A 25,994-nucleotide genomic window follows, 5' to 3' on the forward strand; every position below is an offset into this window, starting at 1 on the left:
GGCAGGTGGACTCTCAACCACTGTGCCATCAGGGGAGCTCTTGGCCTCCCCTTTTATACTCTGAGCTTATCATACTCCCCTGTACTTTCCTAACCTCCAGCCAGTGGGACACCTCTTTGAACATGTGCTAGACTTTCCTGCCACCATGCCCTTGCTCATGCCATTCCCACTGCCGGGAATAGCCTTCCACTCACCTCCACCATTTATGGGTCCTTCAAATCCCATCTCAACCTCCACTTTCTCGTACATGTTCCACAGGCCCCTCTTCTGAACCCCAGTAGCTGACCCCATTCTACCTTGTATTGTAGCTCAAGGTGTGTCCACCTTATTTTATTGATTCAATGGTAAGCTTCTTGGGGGTCAAAGTTGTTTTTTATTCATACTTGCTTTCTTTGTAATGGCTGGAGTTTGGAAGAAAGTCAAATCTTTGAATCAAATATTGGAAATCCCTAAAAACCCAAGGGAATGAAGTTTTAATGAAACAGACTCTGTGAGAGGTGGTAGGACATAGGTGATCACAGTGGATGGTTAACTAAACTTAGACCTGAGAGGGAAGAGGGATTGGGTAGACGTGGAAAATGTCTAGGAGTGAAGGGTACCTAAATTGTACCCCTGCAGTCTGTCCTGAGCAATCTGACCCTTCTAGCCAGAGGTGTCCTTGCTCTGGGCCTGGTCCTTCTCCACTTGTGCCCATCTCCACAGGGTGAGGCGTTCAAGGCCCAAAAGGATGTGCCTACTCCAAGCCCACACCCACACCCCCTCTTCTAGACCTCAAATTCCCTGTCCAAATGTCTCTGGAACCACCTTCAATGACTGTGTGAGATTCTATCCTGGGTCTTCTGTCCTAGGGTGACCCCTTGACCTACAAAAGGGTGGCTACAGGTGGCTGTTTGGGAAGGAGATGGATGGAGCTTGTACACGCAAGCTGGGTCATCCCCCATGTATGTACCAGGACCATTGTGGAGTGGGCAGGAGCCAGGGATGAGAACAGAAAGGAGAGAGGCCAGAGGATAGAGGCAGGAAACTTGGAGCCATTTTTCCCTGCATAGCCATGTATTAGAGTGGACATCCAAGGAGTGTGTAAATTTGTCAAGATAGGGGGATAATTTATTCAACAGTTTTTTAGCCTGATAATTAACTGAAAAATATTTAGACGTATGATACTTGGGTCTTATTTGTATTCCTGCCCCAGGTCCTGCAAATGTGGGGGTGGTCCTGGTCCCAGAGCCCAGTGCATGAGGCACAGACTATAGGCCACATCGCCTGGGGCCCTAAGTGGAGTTCCATAATAAAGCAAGGCAGTAGCATAGGGTATACACTTTCAAACTTTTTTTACCTTGACCCATAATAATAATAATACATACACTTGATGCTGTGACCCAGTACACATACGCATACCTAAAATTTATTCTTGATTCTTTAATATGGGGATGACTTTGGGGCTTCAGCACTTGGACAGATGTTGGTGCTATTTTTGGAGATGGGAACAGCTTGTGAAGGAACAGGCTTTGGAAGAGAAATCAAGAGGGTTTTGTTTGTTTGTTTTTGCCATTTAAGTCTGGAAAATATCTTATATGTTTGAGTGAAGTGCAAGAGCAGGTGTCAAAAAGGCAAGTCTGGAGCCCAGAGGTAAAGACAAGACTGGAGATCCATATTATGGTGAGATCTATATAGAGCTGGTATTAAAAGCCATGGAAGCAAATGAGCTAGTGTGGGGGGAAGCAAGGAGGACAGAGAAGAGAACAGGCCCAGCGTCAGGCCCAATGCTGATAGAGAAGGGGAAGGAAGGAAGGGAGGAGGAGGAGAACTAAAGTGAACAGATAAGGAGAGATAAGTCAGGAGATTGCAAAGGAACAGTCATTGAGAGTGTAATGTCGGGGAAGCCAGGAGAGGAAAGCATTTCAAGGCAGGAAGGCTCAATTCCACCAAATGCTCCCAGGAGAGCAAGAAAAAAAAGGATAAAGAAGTGACCATCCAACATGGCAACAAGGAAAGTTTTGGTGACCTTGACCGGAGCAGTTTCAGCGGAATACTGGAGCCATACTTCTGACAGATATAGGTGGAAGAGGAATCGGGAGTTGGAGGAGTGGATTCAGTGATTTTGAGAAAGTGAACAGAAGAGGGGTGGCAGCTGAAGGGGAGGGGAGAAGTCGACCAAGGGTTTTTCCAATATGGGCCATATCAGGGCGTGTGTGTAAGCCATGCAATGCTGGAGGAGAAGAACCAGTGAGACAGACAGAGAAAGGGGGTGATCGCAGAAGACATGCTCTAAAGAAGGTGATGGCATGGATTCAGGATAAAGGTGACAGGACTGGCTTTTGAGAGGAGGGGGACACTCCATCCACAGCGACTGGGCCGAGGGCAGACAGCGGGCCCAGACACACACAGGTTAGTGTGGGCAGAAGTGGGAAGGAGCATAGGATGCGTCCCATGCTTTTAAAAAAATCCACGCTCCATTGGATAAACATAAAACTCTCAGGTCAGCTCCCTTCTTCCAGAGATTCTGCTGTGACTTGAGTTGATAGGGTCCTCATCGATCTTCCCACCTAGAAAATCACTGCTACACGGAATCCAAAGTCTGTTCCCAGAGCACGGCCACCAGCCAAGGCCTTGGGGGCCTTTACCTTATTTTGCATTATGAAAAAAAAGATTTTTTCCATGTTCCAAATTGGATATTTATATCCAACTATATGTTGAGAGTGACTTTTTAAGCTACATATATCCCTTTCCCCTACCATCACCACTGAAAATCAAATCACCAACTTAAAGATTAATGACACTTAGTTAGCAGCCTCTCTAAAATGTCAATATTAAACAGCTTGGTTCCTTTAGATACCTTCTCCCACCCCTTTCTTTTTTCCCCTGAATCATTTGGAAATGTAGTTAAGGGGTCCAGAATTGCAAAAAGTCAAGGGCACCTGGGATGCTTATCTAAGAATGCAGATCCATAGGCCCCATCCTAAGCAGATATAATCACATTGCTTAAGGGCAGGACCAGGTTATCTGTATCCTAGCAAGTTCCCCCAAAGGGGTCTTATGCACACTGTGCCTAAGTTCTAAACCTGGAGGTTATATCTATCTTTTTTTTCTACTTGGGAAATCTGCTTTTGGTTAGAAGCTACTATGAACTCCAAGAAGAACGGCATCTGGTCATTTTCATCTCACCCATTAGTGCTTCCTTGGGACCAGAGTTCAGTGTACCCAGCAGCTTTCCTTGTGCTTCATGCATCCAAAGTTTGCATGATAAGGATGTCTTAGTCAGCTCCAGCTGCTGTAACAAAATACCATAGACTGCGTAGCTTAAATAACAGACATTTATTTCTCACAGTTCAGGAAACTAGAAGTCCTAGATCAAGGTGCTGGCAGACATGATTCTCTGTGAGGGCCCTCTTCCTGGTTTGCAGCCATCTCCCTGTGTGCTCACATGGTCTCTTCTTGTGCACATGGAGAGAACAAGGACACTAATCCCATTATGAGGGCTGCATCCTCATGACCTCATCTAACCCTACTTACCTTCCAAAGGCCCCACCTCGTAATACCATCACTTTGGGGGTTGGAGTTTCAACACATGAATTTTGGGGAGATACAAACATACAGTCCATAACAGAGGATCTGGGCAAGCCAGGGGGTTACCAGCAGCTCATCGCTGAGCAGAGAGAGGCCACTGGAGGCATCTGCACAGGTGATGACCCCTCTCTGCTCTGTCTTGCGCCTGCCCGTTTTACAGCATCTCACCCTTGAGAAAGCAGCAGGCGTGCCCTTTTCTGGCTGGGTTGGTCCAAAAATGTTTGCACGCTCATTCTCAGGTGCTGGGCTTTACACACAGGTATGGTCCTTCTGGACATACAGGGGATTCACCTATCCCCTTGGTTGGGTGTTTGTCCTTTGATGGGTCACCCTTCCACTGGCACGTTCCAGTCACAGGGCTACCTCACACGTCTGTTTCCAGGGGATTTAAAGCAGTGTTGGGTTATTCATGAAGGGTTTCCATGTCAGATCATACGTGTCTGGTGGGCCCCTCTTCTCCCCACCACACTTACCAGCTACACTTTCAGATCTTAACATACTCCTGTAAATGTCCCCAGCTAGCCCCTCTCTAGCCTCCTCTACCCCCATCTCATGTTCCCATGGTTGTTTCTGTTGTCCATGTTCTTCCCTCTCCTCAGAACATCCTCCTCCACTCTCTCTGCTCATCTAGGAGGCTCCAGTCCCACTTCTTTCCTTGACTCCTTGGAGCTATTCTTTTTTTTTTTAAAGAGAGAATCTTTTTTTTTTTTTTTTTAAAAGAGAATCTTTTTTTTTTTTTTTTAAAAGAGAATCTTTTTTTTTTTTTTTTAAAAGAGAATCTTTTTTTTTTTTTTTTAAAAGAGAATCTTTTTTTTTTTTTTTTAAAAGAGAATCTTTTTTTTTTTTTTTTAAAAGAGAATCTTTTTTTTTTTTTTTTAAAAGAGAATCTTTTTTTTTTTTTTTTAAAAGAGAATCTTTTTTTTTTTTTTTTAAAAGAGAATCTTTTTTTTTTTTTTTTAATTTACCTTTGGCTGCATTGGGTCTTCGTTGCTGTGCGTGGGCTTTCTCTAGTTGCGGTGAGTTGGGAGTTACTCTTTGTTGCAGTGCACGGGCTTCTCACTGTGGTGGCTTCTCTTGTTGCGGAGCATGCATTCTAGGTGCATGGGCTTCAGTAGTTGTGGCACACAGTCTCAGTAGTTGTGGCGTACGGGCTTAGTTGCTTGCAGCATGTGGGATCCTCCCTGATCAGGGCTCGAACCAGTGTCCCCTGCATTGGCAGGTGGATTCTTAACCACTGTACCACCAGGGAAGTCCTAGAGCTATTCTTAATGTTTGCTCTATGGATGAATTTCAGGAAGTTTGTGAACATCCCTCCCCACCTCATGAACATGCCATGTTCTCTCTCCTGTCCCAGCCTTTTTGGGGGTGGTTCTCACTGTCTAGAAGGGTCTCTCCTCCACCCTAGTCCACAGCTCCCTCCCCCCACACACATTTCATCCTCCGAATTGTCTTCCCAGAAATATACAGACACTTATTGGGACCCAGTTAGCTGACAATTAATCATACTTGGACTTACTTTCTTCTCCAGCTTAGACCTGCCTTCTCTCAGCCAAAGCATGAGCTTTTTGATGTCAGGGACTCAGAAACCACACCTTTTATTCCACCGTGCTCCACACCACCCCCAATGCACATACAATGTGCACACACACTCAAATATACCCTTGTTTCCTTCTGGGTTCCCTTCCTCAGTGAAGACAACACCATCATTCTCTGAGTTGCCGTCCACACCCAGTCCTTCAGGTCACAACTTACACAGCACGTCTTCCAGAAAGCCTTCCTCAAATTATATCATCCTCTGCGGCAGGACTGGATCAGGCGCCCCTGCTTGCTGCTCCCAAGGAGCTCTGTGTATCTACGCCATGGGATTTACTATACTCTGCTGTCACATAGTGGCCGTCCATTTGTATCATTCAATAAATGATTCGTTCTGTGAGGGAGGGATGCCGGGCACCTTATCACATGAAAGGCATTCAACTGATACTTGTTGAATTATTGAATAAAAAAACTGGAGGTGAATGCTTGTTTTGATTGGTTGGATGGATCTGAGCAAAACAAAACTAGACAGAAAACCCATTGGAGCAAATTGTACCGTGCCTCCCGACACCACCCTGAAGTCACTCAGGGATCATGGGCTGGTTGGGGGGATCACTGTGGCACATTACCTCCCCCTGGAGTGGGGTAGTAGCTTTGACTGTATTTTCAGGGGGTTGATGTCTGGGCCCATATGGGTTCAGGTTTGGTAACAAGGCTGAGGATTACATTAAGGCTTGGGCTGGGGAGAGACTCAGCCTTGGGCATAGGGCTAGGGATGGACATAGAGCTGGGCCAAGAATATAAATAGGGTTGGGGATGGGAAGAGACTGAGGATGCAGCCAGGGCTAGAGATCATGAGAGGGCTGAGGCTCAGGGCTGGCTGAGGCTTGGGCTGCGAATGGGGATGGAGTTGGAAGTAGGGATGAGTGTGAGGCTGGGCTGGGGCCTGGGTTGGAAACAGGGCTGGAGTTGGGGATGGGGCTGGGGCTGGGGCTTCCTCTACATTAACTCCCTCTCCCTGCAGTAGCTGGAGCCCTGAGGGTCGTTCCAGAAGTAAAGGTGGAGGGAATGCTGGGAGGATCCGTTGTCATCGAGTGCCCGCTTCCTGAAATGCATGTGAGGATATATCTGTGCCGGACAATTGTTGCGTCTGGAGGATGCACCACCGTGGTGTCCAACAGGAACTTCGTCAAGAAGGAATTCAAGAATCGAGTCACACTGGAGCTGTGTCCAGACAGGAATCTGTTCCTGGTGGAGATGACAGAGCTGGTCGAGAGTGACAGCGGGGTCTATGCCTGTGGGGCAGGCATGGACACAGACCGTGGCAAGACCCAGCAGGTCACCCTGTCTGTTCACAGTGGTAGGTGCCCCACACGATGGAGGCTCTGGCCACCCAGAAAACGTTTCCACTCAGGAAGGCTGGGACAACAATGGGACTGCAGCAGTCCCCACACTCTTACACTATTCCCATATTAGCAAGTCCAGTAGGAATTGGGATCTGTAGAGTTGAAGCCTCATAGAGTCAATGAACTTCACGGTCCACCAAATTTTCTATCTAAACTGTATGAAAGAGACAGGATAGGTGCTCTCCTTGTGTGGTATTTTACTCATCCTACCCAGGGCACAAGGCGAGTGTGGGGTGAGATTGAGGAGGGGCTCTGAGACTGAAGGAAATTGGAAGCAAAAGGACATAATTATTACCATAATTGTCCCATGAGAGATACCAGGGATAAATATAAAGGAAAGACAATCATTTTTCACAGTTGATGGCCAAATTTGTTACTTTATGATCTGATCCTTTCTTTATGTCTCCCGAATCCTTCCTTTTTTCTTTTCTCCACTGACTTCCTCAGACATACACAGCACTAATTCAACAACCTAGATTCCCAATGGTCTCCGATGGCTTTGCAGGGAATGCCGACGGGGTTAGGGTGAAAGAGGATTTCTGTCAGGGAAGCCCCCAGCCTGGTTATTTTTCTTTTCCCTGCCCTCATCCCCTCACTGCCATCTGCCCTAGCTGAGTCAGCCTCAGCTCATAGCAGCGGTCCCTTCCCCAGGCCTCAGTCTCGTCCTAGAGACCACCAATGGACTCCTCTTGCCTCCGGTAGATTACGGGCCTTTCTGGGAAGAAGAGCCACTGCCTGAGCCTCCAGCATGGTTTAACAGATTTCTCCAAATGCACATGCCTCTTTGGTTCCAGATGCCTGAACATGCCAGCTCTTTGGAATTCATATCCAAAGGTCAGTTCCCCAAAGGTAGGGGAGGGGAGGTGGGGGAGATTCTGTGGCATTGTGAAAATGGAGGAGGGGGAATATATTCAGCTCGTAGGATGGTTGGCAGAGCAGAGCTGCGTCTCAGATGTGTATTTCCCTGCCTTAGGAGGGGGTACCTCCCTGAGATCTGCATTCCAAGTCTTTCAAGCCCATCCTTCAGCCCGTACACTTGGCACTCGTTGCAGAAATGACCCATCACCACCAGGTGGCACCACATGTAATGAAGTTTGTGCTCCATTCACAAAATCTAGCTCTTTTATGAATGACTGCGGGGAAACCAAGACTGGGCAGACGTTTCCCAGCCAGAGGTCCTCCTGCTTCCTGCTCCCCATAGGGCTGTCTTCCATTTGCTGGCATACTGATTTAACAGCTCTATTTTACAATAACAAGATCAATCACGATTATACTAATGATACTTTTACATTTCTATACCATTTTCCTGTCTTAAATGCATTTTGACATGCAATAGTTACATCACATCCTCACATCTGCCCTGTGAGGTAGATACATTAATTGAATATTGTTGCACTAAAAGACTGCTGGCCATTGAGAGAGGGATCGTGTAACTGAGCTCACTGTATACTCAAGGTTGTGACTGACAGGTGTGGGATGGGGGAGAATAGACAAGCACATAGATACAAAACAAGGCAGAGTGGGAATTGAACTACAAACAAGGTTTTGTCCATGCTTAGAGGAGCGCAAGCTCTTCTGCCTGGGAAGTCAGGGAAGACTTCCTGTAGGAAATGGAGTTTGAAGCAAATATAGACAGAACGTACTAGATGCAGATGGCATGCTCAGGAGGCATTTCAGGTGACAAGGACTGTGAGAACAAAGGTAGTCTAGGTAAAAGGGAAGCATGTGCTCTGGAAAGAAATGGTTGGCCCAAGGCTGCTGGAGACTAGAGTTTCTTCCTGCTGTCTTCTGTAGTAACCACACCAGCTCAAAGGACCGAGGCCCCTCCAGCACACCATGCCTCCCCCACCACCTCAATCACCCACCGCCCTCGAGTTTACAGGGCATCTTCAGTAGCAACTGCCCAGCCCACCACCCTCCTGCCATCTGCCACAGCCTCAAAAACCTCAGCACAGGAGGAACTGCTCAGGCTCCAGACGGCCAGCTACAACCGCCAAACCAGGCTTCACAGGCAGAGGTAAGAGGCCTGCACCGTCCAGGGCGAGAATTCTGTTAACAAAGGGACAAACTTGTGAGCTACCTCCAAAAAAGTTGGCCACTTGCCTGCTGCCTTAACCCCCTCCCTTCCTGACCTCTCCCTTCTCTCTCCCCCTCCTTCCCTCCTCAGTTCACTCAACCACGGCCCAGGCCCCGTGTCTGGGATGGAAGATCAAGGCTTCTACATCCTGACCCCCACCATCCTGGGTCTCATCCTGCTGGCACTTCTGGGGCTGGTGGCGAAGAGGGTTATTCAAAGGAGGAAAGGTGAGGGCGCCAGGCTAAGTTTCGGAGAGCCGAGCTTCCCCCAAATCCCAGCGCATTCAGATCCCTCTGACCTCCCGGGGACACTCAGGAGCTTTAGATGAGCAGCCTGGAGTGTGGGGAACGTGGCACGGGGCTCAATGGTCTGGAAATGGGGGCGGGGAGGAGCGCGGCCTAGGCCCTTTGGTCTTCAGTAAGCACCCACATGTCAGACATTGCCAAACACCAGGGAAACAGACAGCCTTTAGTTTTCTAAGACTGGGAGGGGGTGCCCATGGGCCTCTGACGCCCTCTTCCTCTCTCCTTCCCTGTGGCTTTACCGAGAAGCTCTCTCCAGACGGGTCCGCCGACTGGCCGTGAGGATGCGCGCCCTGGAGGCCTCACAGCGGCCCCTGTCACAGCGGCCACGCGTGTCACAGCGGCCACGCGTGTCGCAGCGGCCACGCACCCAAAACAACGTCTACAGCGCCTGCCCTCGGCGCCCTCGGGGGGTGGACGCTGCTGGTGAGCAGGCGGGCAGATGGGGGAGAGCGGGACAGGTCGCGGGGAGAGGGAGGCGGGCTGGGGTGAGAGCGGGGCGGGCCGGGCGTGCGAGCTGGAGCAGCAGACACTGCGCGGCGCAGAGGGTGAACCAGAAAAACCCGTCTCCACAATAGCCGCGTGCAGCGCGGCCGGCTCCTCCTCCCCAGGGTTTCCGGCAGAGCTGCGGGTGGGGCTGGATCCTCGGCCCCGCCCTCATGTCGGCCCTCCCGGTTCCTATTAGGTGAAGGGGCGGCACCTCTCCCAGGCCCCGGAGCATTGGCGCCCCCAGCCCCGCCGCAGGTAAGCTCCGCCCCGCCCCCTGATTGGCAGCTGCGGCCCTAATGGGCGGCCCCAGACCTGGGCTTGGACCCGAGCGCAATCGGTGGAGCTTCGGCTTAGCTGGAGGGCGGGGGCTTTCGCAGCGGCTCCCTGGGCCCTGAGTCTGGGAACTAGTATCAGTTTCCTCCTTTGATGGTGTCAGTAGTAGTACGCAACAATTGTGGTAGACTTAGTTACACGGCTTTTAGCCAAGCATTTCTCATGGGATAAATGGGAGCTTAGTAGAGGATGATAGATGGTACCTCTACAAATACGTGAAGGGCTTTCATGTGGAAAAGATTCGATTTCTAGGTGATCTTAAGGGGGTGGAAGTTACCCAGTTTCACCTTAATATGAGGAAGTACTTTCTAGTAAGCCCTCGAAGATGAGAGGAGGTTGTTTACCCATCACTGAAGGCAGTTAAGCCTGGCCTAGAGACGTAGATAAGATTAAACACTTTGGATGAAGAATATTCCTCTTGAAATCTAGGTTTGGACATAGGGAACTCATCTTTCTTTCTTTTTTTTTCTTCTCATCTTTCTATTGATGGCCATTTGGCAGATGTGTGAAAAACCTTTAAACTATTCATTTTATTCTCTAAAGCAGCCTACCATAGCAGAAACATTATTACTTCAGGAACCAGTAAAAACTAAGTGTGGCAAGTTTCCCTGATTTAATTAGGGGGTAGGCTAAGCTAATGCAGCAAACCCTAAACCACGGCCCACAACCTGGAAGCCTATTTTCCTCTGAAGCAAAGGCAGGTAGCCAGGAGGAGGTGGCCTGAGCCATGGGGTCATCCAGGGACTCAAATGCCTTCTGCCTGTTGCTGCACCATCCCCTGGAGTCTTGCCGCGTCCATCTGTCCGCGGTCAATGCTCAATCACCAGCACCATGTCTGCATCCCAGCGCATGGGAGGAAGAAAGAGAAAGTTGCTTTTTTAAGAACATGACCCTGAAACTTCACACATCACTTCTACCTGCATCCCACTGGGCACAGTTTAGTCACGTGGTCACACCTGCCTTCAAGGGAGGCTGAATAATGTATCCCTGGCTCGGTAACCGTGCCTTGCTACAAAGGGGAGAGTGATGCCTGGCAACAAGCAACAGCTCTGCCCCCATCATGCCCAGCTTCTTGAGCTTGCCCTCAGCCCTGCTGGAGAAGGTTCACAGTAGCTTAGGTAGGTCCAGCGGTGCCCATCTATTCTACACTTACCTCAGCCCTTTTCTCTGGAGCTGCTCTGTGACCACACATGCCCTCACCTGGCCCAGTACCTTGCTCAAATTTTACCCTTCTTCCCTGCTTGAAACTCACATTCCCACTAGCAGGGATAAGAATCTTGATGGAGCAAGTTGACAACAAGGTGCCTATGATTAATGACTATTTTAAGCCTTCACAAGGAGTGACTTTTTAAAATTTTTTAAGCCAAATAAATCTCAAATGATGAACTGTAACAGGCAGTGGGAGATAATATTTTTGAAGCAAGCTGCTGCTCATTCCCTCTCTGGCAAAGTACAGAAAGTAACAGCTCCTTTCAGTGAGCACTTACTCAGCGCCTACTATGTTCAGGGGGCTGAACTTCTGGTTCTCAGCGCTTGTGTCAAAAATGTGTGACTTTCCCTGCTGCAGCCTCCCTGGGTGGATGTTACAATAGTTGTGCCGTGTTAGAGTCATGGCATAGCCCTGCCCTCCAAGAACTGATCCGTCCTGAAGGCAGATGGTCCCGAACTTTCTTTCTGGGGAAGTGGAGTTCCACATGGCCTGCCACCTTCCTCTGCTTCACCAGCCGGCTCCTTCCTGGAATGCACTGTCATGTCACGTCACAAGCTCTCCATGGAATAAAAGCCCTATGGAGGTGCAGAGGATGACTCATGCTACTTCTGATAACTCCCTGAGAAGATGCATATTTATTCCACAAGTCACATCATCTAATCCCAGAGGGGAAACTCCTCCGGCAGCTGGTTCTCCTTCAGACCCATGCTTAGTCACATGATTTTAGTCTGAGCCCCGTTTAAGGCATTTCCTGTCACATTAGATCTAAGTGTTTTCCAGTTATTTGGGGTTGAGACGCCACCCTGAAAATCCCCAGGGCTGAGCCACCTGATGGAGCTCAACCACCTCTGTGTTTCACCCCACCCCATTGCCTGCTGTCGATGCTACAGTCACCCTACCCAGATCCAGTGATGCTTCTCCGGTTGTTCCCAGGTGTCGGAAACTCCCTGGCTCCATGCCCCAGCTGTGAAGATCAGCTGTGAATATGTGAGCTTCTACCACCAGCCTGCTGCCAAGATGGAGGACACGCATTCCGATGACTACGTCAATATTCCCTGCCTGACTCAGCTCTCCAGCTGTCCCCCTGGGCCCAGACCTTGGTGCCAATGAGTCTCGTCTCTCTGCTGGTTTCCAACACCCGCTCCATCCGTTTTCAGAACCCTCATTACTCCCACGTCCCACCTCGAGTCTCATCCCTGTCTTGTTTGCCCTGAGCACTGCTCAGTCCCCCCTCCCCCAGTTCTTCCTGGACACTTTTGCAGCCCCCTGTGGTTTTCAGGTGGGCTCCGGGAATGCAGAGCATTTGTCCTGATGCCACTTGCTTCCTTTCCAAGCCATGCAACAGGCTGTGGGATTTGCAGAGTGTCTTTGATCACATGGTCTTTGCTGCCCTGGATCTAGACCACATGGCCTTGGACTGGAGCCTAGGCATAGCTGTTGCTTTGAAAGCCCTTCTCGGTCTTGGGTTTCCCACCAGTAGAAGGTGCCTGAACTTCTTTGTGAGGACATGCTTCGGCCCTGAGCTAGGAAGGGACCTTGTTATGAAACACCCCTTACAACCTCTTTGCCCAGATCTTAGGGCTGGCATTTACTAGTGATCTTCTATTTGTCTGGAGTCCTATGGTCTAGAGTCCTCTGAGGGCAATTTATTTTGATGTGATGAAGGGTTGTAAATTTTCAGAACCATGCTTGTTAGTGCTGGTGATATATGTGGATACCCTCTTTACTCTAAGTCTTCCTCCCTTGATACACCTAAGTACCCTGACTCCAGCATTCACCCTCTTTCAGAAATAGAATAGTTTTTGTCATCTATTTATCCTTCTTCCATGCACTGAAATGTGTGCACTTATCTTAACCTTGGTCTATTTGAGCTATCCAAAGCCATTACATCTCTCTGCTTTCAGAAATGCACCTCTTCTCTTTGCCAGTCCTGGTGGCTTATAGCCAGGTGGGGTAGAACAAGGATATGGGATTCCTGGAAGGCCAGTTGTTCTGCAAGAGAACTCACGTCATGGAAGAAGAGACATCCCACCTCCTACGTACATTCATCCTCTTGAGTGTTCTGTACAAGGGCAGAGTTAGGCAGACATTATATGTTTGGATTGCAATCAACTACAAAGTTCAGTCAAAGCTTGAGGCTAGAGAATGTCCCGTCTTGCTTTTAGGAAGAAGGCCTTTCCCAGACACACAACTCAGCTTCTCTGGGCACTGGTCCAGTGATAGAAAGGAAAGGTTCCCGAGGTGCCTGCTTTTTATGAGCAGGGAATGTCATCACAGATGGGATAACACATAACCCTAACCCTAACCTAACCCTAAATTATATTCGCACCACCATCACACCTGTCATCCAGGTATGATGGCACCATCCACGAGGTCAGCTTGACGCTGGCACCCTCCCAAGTGGCAGATAAGGGACGAATGAGTAGGATAAGAGAGAGAGTACCCAAGGGGCAGGGATGGTGGGAGTGAGGTGGGGAGTGTGGGCAAGAAATGCAGTGTTTAGGGAGAGTCTGCTTTGTTCTGGGCACACCCCCTGCATTATATCTTTTATCATTTATATTTCAAACCAGTGCCCTCACCCTCGTCCCAGTGCTCTGCGTATGACCCCTGCAGGTGTCATGACAATGTGATTTCCATGCCCTAAAGTTCAACTTCACATCCCAACATCCCTCATTGTTCCTCAACAATTCAAAGACAGGTTTAAAAAAATCCAATTAAGCATTTACTGAGCACCCATCCTCTACCCCACGTGGTGGCAAAGATTGTGGAGGATCAGAGAGAAGCATGGGGCACTGTCTTTGCTGCCTTCACAGAACTTTCATTCTGACAAATAAATAAGGCATCGGTTAAAACACTGATAGGAATTAAATAGCGTTGTAATAAATATAGGAATATGCTTTGTAGGTTATTCACAGCACCCGAGGGAACCTTCCACGACTGTTGTTGGGGTCCCTTAAAGAATGAAGTCTTGGGCTTCCCTGGTGGCACAGTGGTTGAGAGTCCGCCTGCCGATGCAGGGGACACTGGTTCGTGCCCCAGTCCGGGAGGATCCCACGTGCTGCGGAGCGGCTGGGCCCGTGAGCCATGGCCGCTGAGCCTGCGCGTCCAGAGCCTGTGCTCCGCAACGGGAGAGGCCACAACAGTGAGAGGCCCGCGTACCGCAAAAAAAAAAAAAAGAATGAAGTCTTTGAGGTTAAGCCTGTGCCAAGGATGGGGCCCATTGTCAAGGATGTGAAGCACCCAGAGAACATCATGGGGAGGAACGCTTGTTTGAAATGACACAGAGAACGAGGAGGGTATCCTGGCCTAGGCCTTCAGACCTGGTAGAAGTTCTCCATCCAGGTCAAGAGAATGTCCACTTCTCCAAAGGCTTTGGTCACAGCTGCTTCTCTGTCCAACTAAAGGGAAAGGAGAGTTGAAGATCTGTCACGTTAGCCACAAGAATAGGTTTCCTTCCGATCCCTGAACCCGGTCTGACTCCACATCATGAGCTGAGTCCCCTTTGGGATGGCCTCTGACAAAGTCACCTACCCATCAATTATTCCCCGTCTATGAGTGTTGTCTGCTTCGGAGCTGAGGACAGATGGGTTGGTGAGTGGCAACGGATAAGGAGCAAGGGAAAAGCATCTGGAGTCCCTGACACTAAGAATCAGAATCCCAGCGCAGGGTGGATCCTGTCCATTCCCTGAGCCCACTGTGCAGATGAGGAAACTGAGGCCCAGGTGGCCCCTTTCCCTTGTATATTATTGCTCTTCACCATTTATTTATAAACTGGGGTATCTGTTCCTCAAAAAGTGATCAAAATTGTATTTGCTTCGTGGGGGAGCTGGGTATGAAATGCGAATTTTCTTTGTTGTCTTAATTTAGGAAAAGGCAACATAATTCCCGTAATTCTTTTTCACAGACTAGACCCTTTGAACATCATGGAAAACACGCAATGTGTGTTGTGCTCGGGGGTTCTCCCTTCCTTCCCCCTCACTTCTGACTCCAATCGCCCACCTCAAGTACCCAGAAAACTCTCCCTTGGGAATGTCCTTGGTAGTGAAATCGTCTTGTAGGGAAATATAATAGCACTTTAACTTGAAAACTGGCAGAAAACTAGGCTGCCATTTGTGGTATTTATGCAGAGGACATGGCAACTGACGCAGCTACAGCTGTGCTAAGCCCGGTGGCTTTGGGGCCAGCCAGGTGGAGTCAGCTGCACTGGATTCTGGCACTCGGTCCCTGAGGAACAACCGTGTGACACTTCAGGCTAGTCTACTTCCAGCTGGGCACCTCTCCATTCCTGGCTTTGATTACCTGTTTAAATGCTTGCTGGAACAGCAGAAACCGTCTGTGTGCACTCTCACTGATGGAAAACATCTCCTTTTCCTGCTGGATAACAGAAAAAAAGTGTGCCAAGTGTCGGGTAGGAGCGGAGGCAAGCTGCCTCCCACTCCTTCCTAATGACGCCGGAGGGGTGCCCAAGGCCTAAGAGGACAACTCCAAATCCCGCGTCCCCAAGGTAGCCAATGCTGAACTCCCACCATGCAGCAGGGACTGTGTCCTTTAATTCTCACAGTAGTCTTGCCACGTAGGGGTGATTATCAGCATTTTATAGATAAGAAAACCAAAGCTCAGAGAGGTGGACCACCTTGCCAATGGACACCCAGTTGGTTAGAAGCAGACCTTGATTTGAGCGCGGAACTGCTGGTGCCCAGAGCCTGTGCTCTTTTCCATGACACCTGCAGCTCCCTGTCGTGGAATAAAAGCCAGGGCCAAATAAGGGAAGACGAGTCTTCTGAAAACGTAGCATTTCCTGTGGGCCTCAGTCCCAGCTTTGTTCTACTCACACTGGGTTGCAGTTTGGACACGATGACAATAAAGTTGTTGGCCAGAGTAGAGAATGACTTCAGGATCCCGAATTCAACTGCCTTATCGCGGTAGTTTTTGAAGACGGTGTTCAAGTAGAACTCCAGCAGGGCATGGATGAGGTAGCAGCTTTCATCCTCCTGGGGAGGGGTGGGGTCATTGCGGAGCCAAGGCCTCTGCCCACCCCAGTCCTGGATGAACCACTCACGTGCCATGCAAGGCAAGATAAGCACAGTAGAGGCAGCAATCCTCTAGGAGATGCTGATAAATGTTAGATCTTAAGGAGCCTCCAGGCCCCTTTGTTTGACAGGAGGAACCGCAGACCCAGAAAGAAGGGACTCACCCAGGGTCCCATGGCCGGTCAGTAGCAGACACAGCCTAGCCCCCAGGACTCCTGACTCCCATCTGGTTAGTATTCTTTCTTCTATACCACATGGCCTCTCTAATAGCTCTGGGCGGTGATGGACCTTGAAAAGCACCAGATCTTGATTGGTTGAGAGTTGGCAGGGAAAAGTCTTGGAAGGAGAAGAAATGAGGAGAAAAGAAAACTAAGTATCCCTGAGCACAGGGATTGCACACTGGCCCTCTGAAGTGCCACAGAGGGAAGCTCAGCATCTCTCAGGGATCAGGGCTCAGTTGTCTCTGCTCACTGCCTAGATGGGTGATGAGTAACAGGTGAGAAAAAAGCAGGGGCATGGAAGTGGCCTAAGTACATGCTCACTGGGCCAACAAAAGCGAAAGAGAAATCTAGATTGATGGCAACTCTGGCTAAATGGAGACAGAGGTTTACAAGCCTCAATCCCCGCCCCTCTCCTCATGCCACATGTTCACATACCCCAGATACTGAGATGACAACCCCAGATATTACTTCTCTGGCTCACTACCAAGCCGTGTCCTGTGCAGGCTCAGCCCAGGGCAGGAGTGAAGTCCTCTGTCAGCCTCCCCTAGACAACCCCTCAGCGTCACCCATAGAAGACCAGCCACCCAGAGGAGGCACCATCCTTCCCCAGCATCTGATTACCGAGACATTCTGCAGAACCTCCTTCCGCAGCAGCTGGACGCTCGTGATATTATCCTGAGCTTGCTTTGGGAAAAGAAAGAACAGATGTCTCCAGGTTGGGGGTCAGCTTAGAAACCGACCTTGCAAATACACGCCGCTTCCCCAGACCCCTAAATCTATCCAGTCTGTGAGATCTCAGAGGCCAGAGGGAGGACCCAGGAAAGGCCATGCTGAGCTGGCCCCTGGGGTAGGGGTACAAGGTTCCAGGCCCAGAAAATCACCAATCTTGGCCCCCAGGGGCAGATGGAATCCCAGGAGCTCTTAGAGCTTTGATGAGGGACCTGTTTGATCCCTTTGGTCACTTGAGGCAGGGAGAAATAAGCCCATGTGGTTTAAGAACCACAAGGAATGAGATGTTACCCCCATATTCTGGGGCAGGTCGGGGGGCTGCCCTTGGAACTTCCCCTGCAGCCCACCACTCATCCCAGTTCTTGAGTGTTGAGCCAAACAATGCTTGAGAGGAAGGAGTTTTAGAGCTCCTTTATCCCACCTCCTCATTGTGCAAATAAGGAAACTGATGGGGGCGAAGGTAGGGGTTGCTGTACGGGGTTGGTTTCAAGGTCAAGATCATACATAGGTGCCCTGTCTCCAACGCAGCACCCTCCCCTCTTCCCTAGCTGCGTCATCAACTCCTTCTTTCTGCCTTGCATGTGGATTGTCCTTTAAGGACTACATGTCACAAGCTCTATTAACCATTCTTTCCCAGCTCAGCATTAAACATTCTTCGACCTTTACTCAAGGCCTAAGCAGGTGGGAACAGGATAGTAGGAGCTGGCAAAGCAGTAGGTGAAAACTCTGGTGGGTCTCGAAGGATTTCCCATGACTTCCCACTGGTGGAGTCTCATGTAACCCTGGGACATAGATGAAGCTCAAATGAATCGGGCTTCCTTCTTTATTCCTCGTGGGCTGTGTTTCTTTTCCTACAGACTGGCCACATCTTTCTGAGCCTCGGTTTCCCCAAGGGCAAGAGGAAATGCAGACTTGGGATACGTCTGATTTCACTAAGTTCCTAGATAGGAAAATGATGGTCATGCTGCAAAAGGCTCCACAATCATAAAATATTCTCCTCTGCCTAGAATCACCCCCACGGCTGGCTTCAGAACAGCGCTTCACTCACCACAATGTCCTTCATGGCCTGGAACGCTTCCCACAGTTCCTGAAGAACTACCCCTTCTACTTGGCAGGGCCCAAATTGGAATTCTTGGCCCCGGACCCCTGGCCCCTGGCTCCAGAAAAGCAGGATCAGACTCAGGCAGGGAAGGGCAGCCATGCGCACAGGAGAGCCCATCTGCAGCAGAGGAAGGACCGGGGCGATCCTGCTGGAAGAAAGGGAGGCATCCCTCTGAGGCAGGCCCTCTGCCCCAGGAGGGGTACACCCCAGAGTAATGCTCCTTGGCTCTGCCTTGGCCAGCCTCGGGGACACACAGATGGGAAACCTGAAACTAGAGTGGGTTCCCGGTGTTAGAATAATTCAAACATGTGGCCTTGCTGAGGTGCCCTGGGGTGGGGCAAGGTTCTTTCTGCCCCTCGGTCTCATACCCATTGATCTGGCTTTCCCACTATCTGCGCCACCCCCACCCCCACCCCGCCAATCCATGTCACACACACACCCCCTGCACCTCCTTCCTTGCTCTGTTACAGTCAACTCTAGTCAACAACCTGCTAGTCAGAATTTGACCAAAAAGAGTGAAGAAATGAGGAGTGCCGTTTCTTCACTCTTTTACAATGTGCCAAAGAACTCGTATAGGGAGCCCAAACTCAGCAGGATAGAGAGCTTAACTAGGCGTTTGCCTGTCTGAGTTCTGCCCTTAAGTCACCGGGCACACGTGGACAGGTCTTCCTCCCCTCTTCCCGGAGAAGGCCACCTCCGACTCATGAGGAGCCGTGGGTTTAATCCTGACCCACAGGGAAGGACTAGCTGATTGATAGGTTACGGTCACATACTCACTATGCCACCTCAACTGACGGACTGGCTCTTGACTCTAAGAATTAAATTTTCAGGTAACTGAACAAGTGGAGGAATCAGATTTCCAGAGGAATCACCTTTAAAACCTTCCACTGAAAGACTCTGTGAAGAGCCCCAAGCCAGAGGAAGGGAACCCCATTGTCTGTCTATCATAATCGTATGCAGAGATTTCTTCTCCCTAATTTCTTTGTCCTTTGCTTTTCTTCCTTCCTTCTTTCCTCAGAGCTCAGTCCCTCCCTCCCTTTCTTTCTCCTGGCCCTGGTCTCACACCTGAGGACGCTCAGTCTTCCACCCCTAAACTGGGCAGGAAGCGGGGAGAAGGCCTGTCTCTGGAGTGCCTGCCAACACATGGGCCAGAGAAGTGGGCCCAGAACCAGCACCCATTGTCCTGTCATGCAGCTCTGTGCTTCAGCCTCTCACTCACAGTCTTTCCATACCCTTCTTTCAAATTCCACAGGATCTGCAGCCTGTCTTGCAAATTCATCTCTAGGCCTCATAATCCTCCTGGCCTTCCTCTCCTCCAACCTAAATTCTTCTGGGTGTTAAACCCCAGAAAGCAGCTCAGCCTCACGGTATATCTCACCCTTACATAAACACTGGAAAAGTTGACTTCTGCCATCCCCCAGCTCCCATTCCCAGTAGGGCTGCGGTCAGTGTAAGGCTTCAAAGCCAAGTACTCAAGACTCTCCCATCACTCACCTCAGGTCCTAGAAGTGATGCTTGAGGGTTTGCTGTTTAGAGGTGGCTGGTTCCTGTTGTAGAGGAAGAGGGTTGGGCAGGCACCCCTACCATTCAGCGATCAGGGTGCAACTGTGAATGGAAGGCTCCTGTTCCCGCTATGGAAGCAGCTTCAAAAGTAAAGGTGCATAGGCAAGCCAGGCTTTGTGGAGCTTCCTATATATGGGGGCTGCGGGGGAGGGGCAGAGGAAGAAGAGGGAGGTGGAGAAAGGGAAATTGGTCATGCTTTCCTACAGAATTGCTTCACTGCCTAGTCACCCTTCACTCTGAGACAATGGGGCAATGGAGAAAGCAGCCTCTGAGGTGAGGTGATACCTGGGTCTGAGTTCTAGCTCTGCCACTGTCGGTGTGCCAGGGGCAGGGTGTCTAGCTACCTCAAGCCTCAGTTTCTGCATCCATAAAATTAAAACAAGCAAACAAACAAAAACCCATCCCGCCACCCTCAGAGGGCAGGCGTAAGGAGTAAATGCGAAAGTGTCACAGAGGTGCTTTGTAACCCCTATACACAGGTAAACCAATTATTACTGTACAGAGTACACTAGTCTCCTTACTGCTAGAATCACTCAATAATTAAGCCCTGTTTAATGATGCAACCGTAACCCAGAGGCCAAGGATGGCCAAGATATGCTTCTCCTTTAATCGGTCAGGGACAAGAATTTTAGGAGTGTTTCCTGACATACAGCCACCCAGGTGTATAATCACTCAACCAAAATGTGCCCCTTCTCAGGTTCAAGTAGAATAAGGAAGCTGCTGTGCATGGCCAGGTCTGGAAGGCTGGGAGCCCTGGTGTGCTAGTGGTCTAGCCTCAACGGTGCTGCTCTGCCTGGGGTTACCCAGGGGATGCGTCAGTGCAGCATCAGGAACACCAGTGCCATCAAGAGACCTGGCCTCGGGCTTCCCTGGTGGCGCAGTGGTTGAGGGTCCGCCTGCCGATGCAGGGGACACGGGTTCGTGCCCCGGTCCGGGAAGATCCCACGTGCCACGGAGCGGCTGGGCCCGTGAGCCATGGTCGCTGAGCCTGCGCGTCCGGAGCCTGTGCTCCGCAATGGGAGAGGCCACAACAGTGAGAGGCCCGCGTACCACAAAAAAAAAAAAAAAAGAGAGAGACCTGGCCATGTGTCTAACTAGCAAGGCACTCACCCTTCAGTTCTCTGGTTGTAGAATGAGGGGCAGACTGGAGCAGTGTTCCCAAAGCATGTTCCACAGAATCTAGTCCTGAAGGATGCTTATCTGCAAGACTCTCCATGAAACTAGGGATTTCACTGTCAGTAAATTAGAGAAGGCTGGCATGTGCTAGCCCCTCTTGGAAACCTATAGTACCCTGTAGAGGCAGGGGGCCAGGCGTGGGTTTAACTTTCTTTAACCCAGCCTGACCCTAGGAAACATAGTTTGAGAAACATTGGACGCTGAATGAGGAATTGGCAAACTACCGGCCAAGAATAAGCTAAGAATGGCTTAGCCCGGTGACAGAAGGATAGTTTTTATATTTTTTAATGATTGAAAACAAATCAAAAGAAGAACATGTGTTTTGTGACACATAAAAGTGTGTGAATTAAAATTTCAGTGTCCATAAATAAATTTTTATTGCGACACAGCCAAGCCCATTTGTTTACATGTGGTCTAGGGTTGCTTTCGTGCTACAGTGACGAGGATGAGTAGGTCTGAGGCCATATGGCCCACAAAGTTGAAAATATTTACTCTCTGGCCCTTTGCAGAGAGAGGTTGCCAAGCCCTGCTCTGAATTACCTTCTTTCACAAACATTCTAAGAGTTTCCTTAAACCTGGGTCCAGGCAAAGCCATGGGAGTAGAAATGTGATGTGAGGGGCAGGATAACTTGCTCCGGCTCCGGGGAGAAAGAAGAACAGGGGACCCTGGGAGGAACAGGCTTTCCAACCTCTCCAGGTGGCCGACCCTTAATCTCTCTGGCACCAGCATCCCTTCCCTCCATCACACTCACAGTGTTGTTTGTTTTCTTTAGTAAATCAAATACATGATGCAATCCCCAGCCAGCAGGCTGGCCAGCCGCCACTGCTGCTACAGGTACCATGCGTGAGTCCTTTGCTCCTGGAAGACCTGAGTCTTGTCCTCTAGTCCTAGGCAGGGGTCCACATCACCCACCCTTTTTCCCTTCAGTGTCTAGGTCATTACTAAAAATCCCTAACTATGATGGGAAGAAGATGCCAAGAGACATTTATGAGACAAAGTAAGAGTATTGTGGTAATAGATGACAGGGAGGCAGGAGAGGGCTGGAGAGACTAGACAGGTGAGCTGAGAGGAAAAGTGAGCCCCTAGGGCAGCTGCAATCCTGGACAACTGTCTACCGGTCGGCAGGAGGGTGGGAGGGATGAGCTGTTAGCAGAGCAGGCTAGGACAGAGGCCTGAGGTCATGGAGACAGCTCAGCAGGCTCCAGAATATCCACCTGGGGTCATGAGCTGCTCATACTGTCTAAAGAAGGAGTAATATAATACGGACGTTCCAGGCAAACACGTGTCTGCCTCTCAGGCTTGGCTGAGCTTATCGTAGCAAGACTCCCCAGGGAAGGGAGAGCATGGGGAGAACCCAAAGACCTTGGTCCCACGACAACTGAGATCACTGGTTATGAGTTCGCGTTTTGCATGCATGCAGACCTGGACCCCAAACATGATGAGCCCCTAGGAGCTCTCTGAGTCTTCTCTTCCTCATCTGTAAAACCGAGTCTTCATAGGGCCGCGAGGACCCAATGACGTAGAGCCTTGCTACTCAAAGCGTAGTCTGTGCTCCAGCAAAACAGCAAGATCTGCAAGCTCATTAGAAATGCAAAATCTCAGACCCTTCCCCCAAAGCTACTGAACCAGAAGGTGCACTTTAAAAGCTCTCGAGATGATGCTTCTGCATATTAAAATCTGAGAAGCATTTACATGAAACACGCGGAGGACCATCCGGTATCTTCCACGTGGTAAATGCTTAACAAACGGGGGCTTCAAGTGAAGGAGAAGGAACTAGAGCAGTGATTCTCAGTGGAGCAATTCTGCCCCCAGGGGACACTCGACAATGTCTGGAGACATTTTACAGTGCATAGGCCCGCGCACAGGACAACCCTCACCACAGAGAATTGTGTGATTCCCAAAGCCGACAGAGCTGAGGCTAAAAAATCCTGGACTAGAGGAGAGTAGTGGCTGTGGGGGAAGAGCTGACGTAGGCGTAGAGAAGGACAGGGGGAAGCAGTGGACTGATGAAATGATCAGGAGAGGGGACAAATCAAGATGGCAACTTGGAAGGCAGTGACCAAAGGCTCCTGGGTGGGAGCAGATGGGCGAGGCCTGGCTCCCTGCCTCACCACCATTCCCCCCACGCCCTTTCCCAGAGAAGCTCGATGTCTCAGACTTTGAGAGGCTGGAGAAAGGGGGGCTGATCCCTTAGTCCAGATCCATGTTTTTTCATCCAAACTCCATCCTGGACCAGACTAAGACGAGGGGCTCTTCTAATCTCTCTGGAAACTTGGAGAATTTTCTTCACAATAATATTGGACAGGAGAAAAGATCCTCTGAGGATAAACTTTGATTTACAAGGCCACTTTCTTCCCTGAATACACTTTATTGGATTGAGGAGGCTTATTCTGTTACTCTCAGGCCACGCCTGTCACATATGTATGTGTATATGTATGTATGCATTTCACATATGTCATATCATGTCTGCAGTCTGAATTTTACATTTGAGAAGTAACTCTGTCCCCACTCCACATCCTCTACAAATTCTCCTAAACCTATATAGAGAAAAGGACTGAACCAGGATGGAGAAGGTTCCCTTCTCCACTCCTGGGTGAGGCAGTGAAGAGCCCAGTCCTAAACCTGAATACCCCCTCCTTCTCTGATTAATGGAAATGCCCTGCGGGAGAGAAGTGATGAGAATGTGAATCAGTATTTCCTGAGTGCCAAGAGATAAAAGAAAGTTACAGCACCATTTTTCTTCCCGTGAACTGATTTAATCTTCACTCTAAAATGGATTGTTATCTCCTTATTTGGCTGGGAAACTCACACACTGATAGATGTGGGATTTCTTGGCTTTTGTTAGTCCTTTTCCCTGTTTCAGCTGCCGTCGTTCCAGGAGCAGAGATGAGGGGTGGGTGTCCACTGGTTGGCCCCCTTAGACTGGCACTCTACGGTTCCACCTTGTCCTCTGTCACTAGTGTAATAAATGATTTCTTATTACAGGCATTTCAAAGGATGAGAGTGAAAACAAACATAGATCATTCTTACATCTGTACAGCACGCTCAGATGAACAAAGTACCCCCAAGTGAAATTTCTCATCTGATATTCACTGTCACAAGTATGTTATGAGAAAGAGGATAGATATTATTAACTGTCCTTTGCAGATTAGAAAGCTAAGTATCAGAAAAGTCAAATAATCTTCCGACAGAATCAGAACTAGAGTGCAGGTCTTCTGGCTCTCAGTCCAGTATTCTTTCCTCTGTTCCACCCTTCGTCAACTTCTCAATCTTGCATGTATTCACACATTTAATGAACAAACATTTCCTCAGCACCTACTGAGTGTCAGAAAAGTCTATACAAAAGATGAATGACTATGATAACAATTTATAAAATGTCCAGAAAAGACACAGCTATAGAGACAGAAAATATAGTACTGGCTGCCTAGGGCTTGGAGTTGGGGACTGGGTGGATAGAAGGAATTGGGGGTGACTGCTAATGAGTACAAGGTTTCTTTGGGGGGTAACGAAAAATGTTCTAAAATTAGATTATAGTGATACACTCCGTGAATATACTAAAGCCCACTGAATTGTACACTTTAAACAGTGAACTCTATGGTATGCAAATTACATCTCAATACAGCTGTTAAAAAAAAGAATTAAGACCCAGTACTTGTGCTCTAATGAGTCAGTAGAGTAGATACACTTGCAAACAGATCAATTGCAACACGAGTCACGGGAATGTGTTAACACCACTAACAGAAGGATGGAACCAATGGAAACATAAATGTGAGGCAGAATCTCGGTGAGGTGTGTATTGGATGGTGCTGGAAGTGGTTGAGAAGCTTTCTAGTGGAGGTGACATTTGACTTAAGGCTTGAAGCCTGGGTAGGAGTTTGCCAGCAAAAATAAAGGGAGGGCACCTGCTGGAGACCTCCACTAATTCTATGGCCACACAGCTGCTGTAGGGGACCAAGGAGAAGAAGGTTCTGGAAGTTGCTGGAAGAAGGAGGATAACTGTTCCTTTGCTTGAAAGTTAATGGAAATCAATGGACAACAGCAATTTAAATACAGCTGCAGGGTATGTAAGGTAACCTAGTGTTACTGAGCCTTGGGAGCTACAGACAGGAATGGAGAAGTGGGGTGAAGGACTTGGGTCTCGGCTTTCTAAGCAAAGACTTTGGCCAGTCACAAGAAAGAGAAGCACAAGAGACATGCAGTTCTGAAAGCTGCAACTGCCTCCCAGGAGTCAGGCTCTTGCACCCTCCCACAGCCTGCAGAGCATCAACTTTTGGGTCCCAAGAGCAAGAGTATTTTAAATAAATACACGGCAGTGCACACGGTTGGGGAAAATGATAGTGACAGAGTCTCCTGAGTAGATCCAGGTGATGAATCATGGTCCATGTCCCCTGTGCCAATCTGTGTCTCACATATTCAAGGTTGCTTTTTTATTTTTTTAAGGTTGCTTTTTCTAACAGATATTTTTTTGAAAGGAAGAAAGGAAAGGAAGAAAAGAAAAAAATAAAGAAAAGAAAGAAAGAAAGAGAAAGAGAAAGAGAGAAAGAGAGAGAGAGAGAGAGAGAGAGAGAGAGAGGGAGGGAGGCAGGGAGGGAGAAAAGGAGGAAGAGAGGGAAAAGGCTTCAGTGGGAATGCAATGTATCCCATCCCAAGTCATTCAACAGCATCAATGCTCCCGAAATAGCGCCTCCGCCTACCTCCTAGCCAAGTTCATTCTCTAGACCTACAAGGAAAATTTTAGAGTCCTAGACAGTAGCAGTCACTGTACTCCTGTGCTCTTTTCTGATGGCACCGTTGTCATCGCTCCCTGTGCCCTGGTTGTCTTGTCCACCAGGCCATGAACTCCCTAGGCACCAGCTCTGAGTTTTCTCCATCTCAGAATGGCCCTCGGAACCTGGCACATGGCAGGTGCTCAGTGAGCATTTGTTGAATAAGTGCATTTCATATGACTGATCCCCAAATCTAATTATGTACAGACCCCAATAGCCTCCTGGGCTGTTTATAAACAGGTCTTTGCCAAGTGTTGACCAGTTTGCTCAGGCAACAACCATTGGATTGGGAGACACGGTCTTGAATCCCATGGCCTTATTAAACACCTGGACCAGCTTTGTATGTGTCCATAGTATGAGAGTAAAAACTCATGAAATTGTACTATAACCACCCATCTGATTGTAGAATCCCAGGGAAACAGAGTCTGTGATTAGGCCAGCAGAAGAGAGAGTCCTGGGTCTGTGAATAAGAAACTCTTAGTCCCATCC

The 25,994-nt window shown here is 49.2% G+C and overlaps 2 protein-coding genes across 7 annotated transcripts in view; one reads left to right on the top strand and one right to left on the bottom strand.

Annotated features, from left to right (window-relative positions):
• FCMR (Fc mu receptor) overlaps nt 1–13,801 on the top strand; it is a 14,946-nt gene extending 1,145 nt beyond the window's left edge. Inside the window, exons 2-8 of one of the 3 annotated variants that reach the window (XM_024751028.1) lie at nt 6,128–6,460; nt 7,158–7,340; nt 8,301–8,523; nt 8,674–8,810; nt 9,135–9,311; nt 9,571–9,629; nt 11,851–13,801. In XM_024751028.1, the coding sequence (XP_024606796.1) occupies nt 6,128–6,460; nt 7,158–7,340; nt 8,301–8,523; nt 8,674–8,810; nt 9,135–9,311; nt 9,571–9,629; nt 11,851–12,027 (1,289 nt within the window). In that variant the 3' untranslated portion in view covers nt 12,028–13,801. Of the gene's footprint in view, nt 1–6,124; nt 6,461–7,157; nt 7,341–8,300; nt 8,524–8,673; nt 8,811–9,134; nt 9,312–9,570; nt 9,630–11,850 lie in introns of all 3 variants that reach the window. The other 2 variants (XM_024751027.1, XM_024751029.1) reach the window with 2 other exon arrangements.
• A 145-nt stretch (nt 13,802–13,946) lies between these two features.
• IL24 (interleukin 24) lies at nt 13,947–19,663 on the bottom strand. 4 transcript variants are annotated; one of them, XM_024751031.1, is made up of 6 exons: nt 19,494–19,663; nt 17,946–18,144; nt 16,790–16,852; nt 15,750–15,908; nt 15,217–15,288; nt 13,947–14,315 (listed from the first exon to the last, which is right to left on the bottom strand). In XM_024751031.1, the coding sequence occupies exons 2-6, from the start codon at nt 18,114–18,116 to the stop codon at nt 14,232–14,234; spliced, it is 549 nt and encodes a 182-aa protein (XP_024606799.1). In that variant the 5' UTR covers nt 18,117–18,144; nt 19,494–19,663; the 3' UTR covers nt 13,947–14,231. The 4 variants fall into 4 exon arrangements, 2 of the variants coding, with proteins under 2 accessions (XP_024606799.1, XP_024606798.1); XM_024751030.1 differs by having other exon boundaries at nt 15,217–15,291; XR_003003917.1 differs by having other exon boundaries at nt 14,260–14,315; nt 15,217–15,908.
• Nucleotides 19,664–25,994: the final 6,331 nt, after the last annotated feature.

Source organism: Neophocaena asiaeorientalis, unplaced genomic scaffold, assembly GCF_003031525.2.
Source record: "Neophocaena asiaeorientalis asiaeorientalis breed wild unplaced genomic scaffold, Neophocaena_asiaeorientalis_V1.1 scaffold67, whole genome shotgun sequence".
Classification (NCBI taxonomy): Eukaryota; Metazoa; Chordata; class Mammalia; order Artiodactyla; family Phocoenidae; genus Neophocaena; species Neophocaena asiaeorientalis.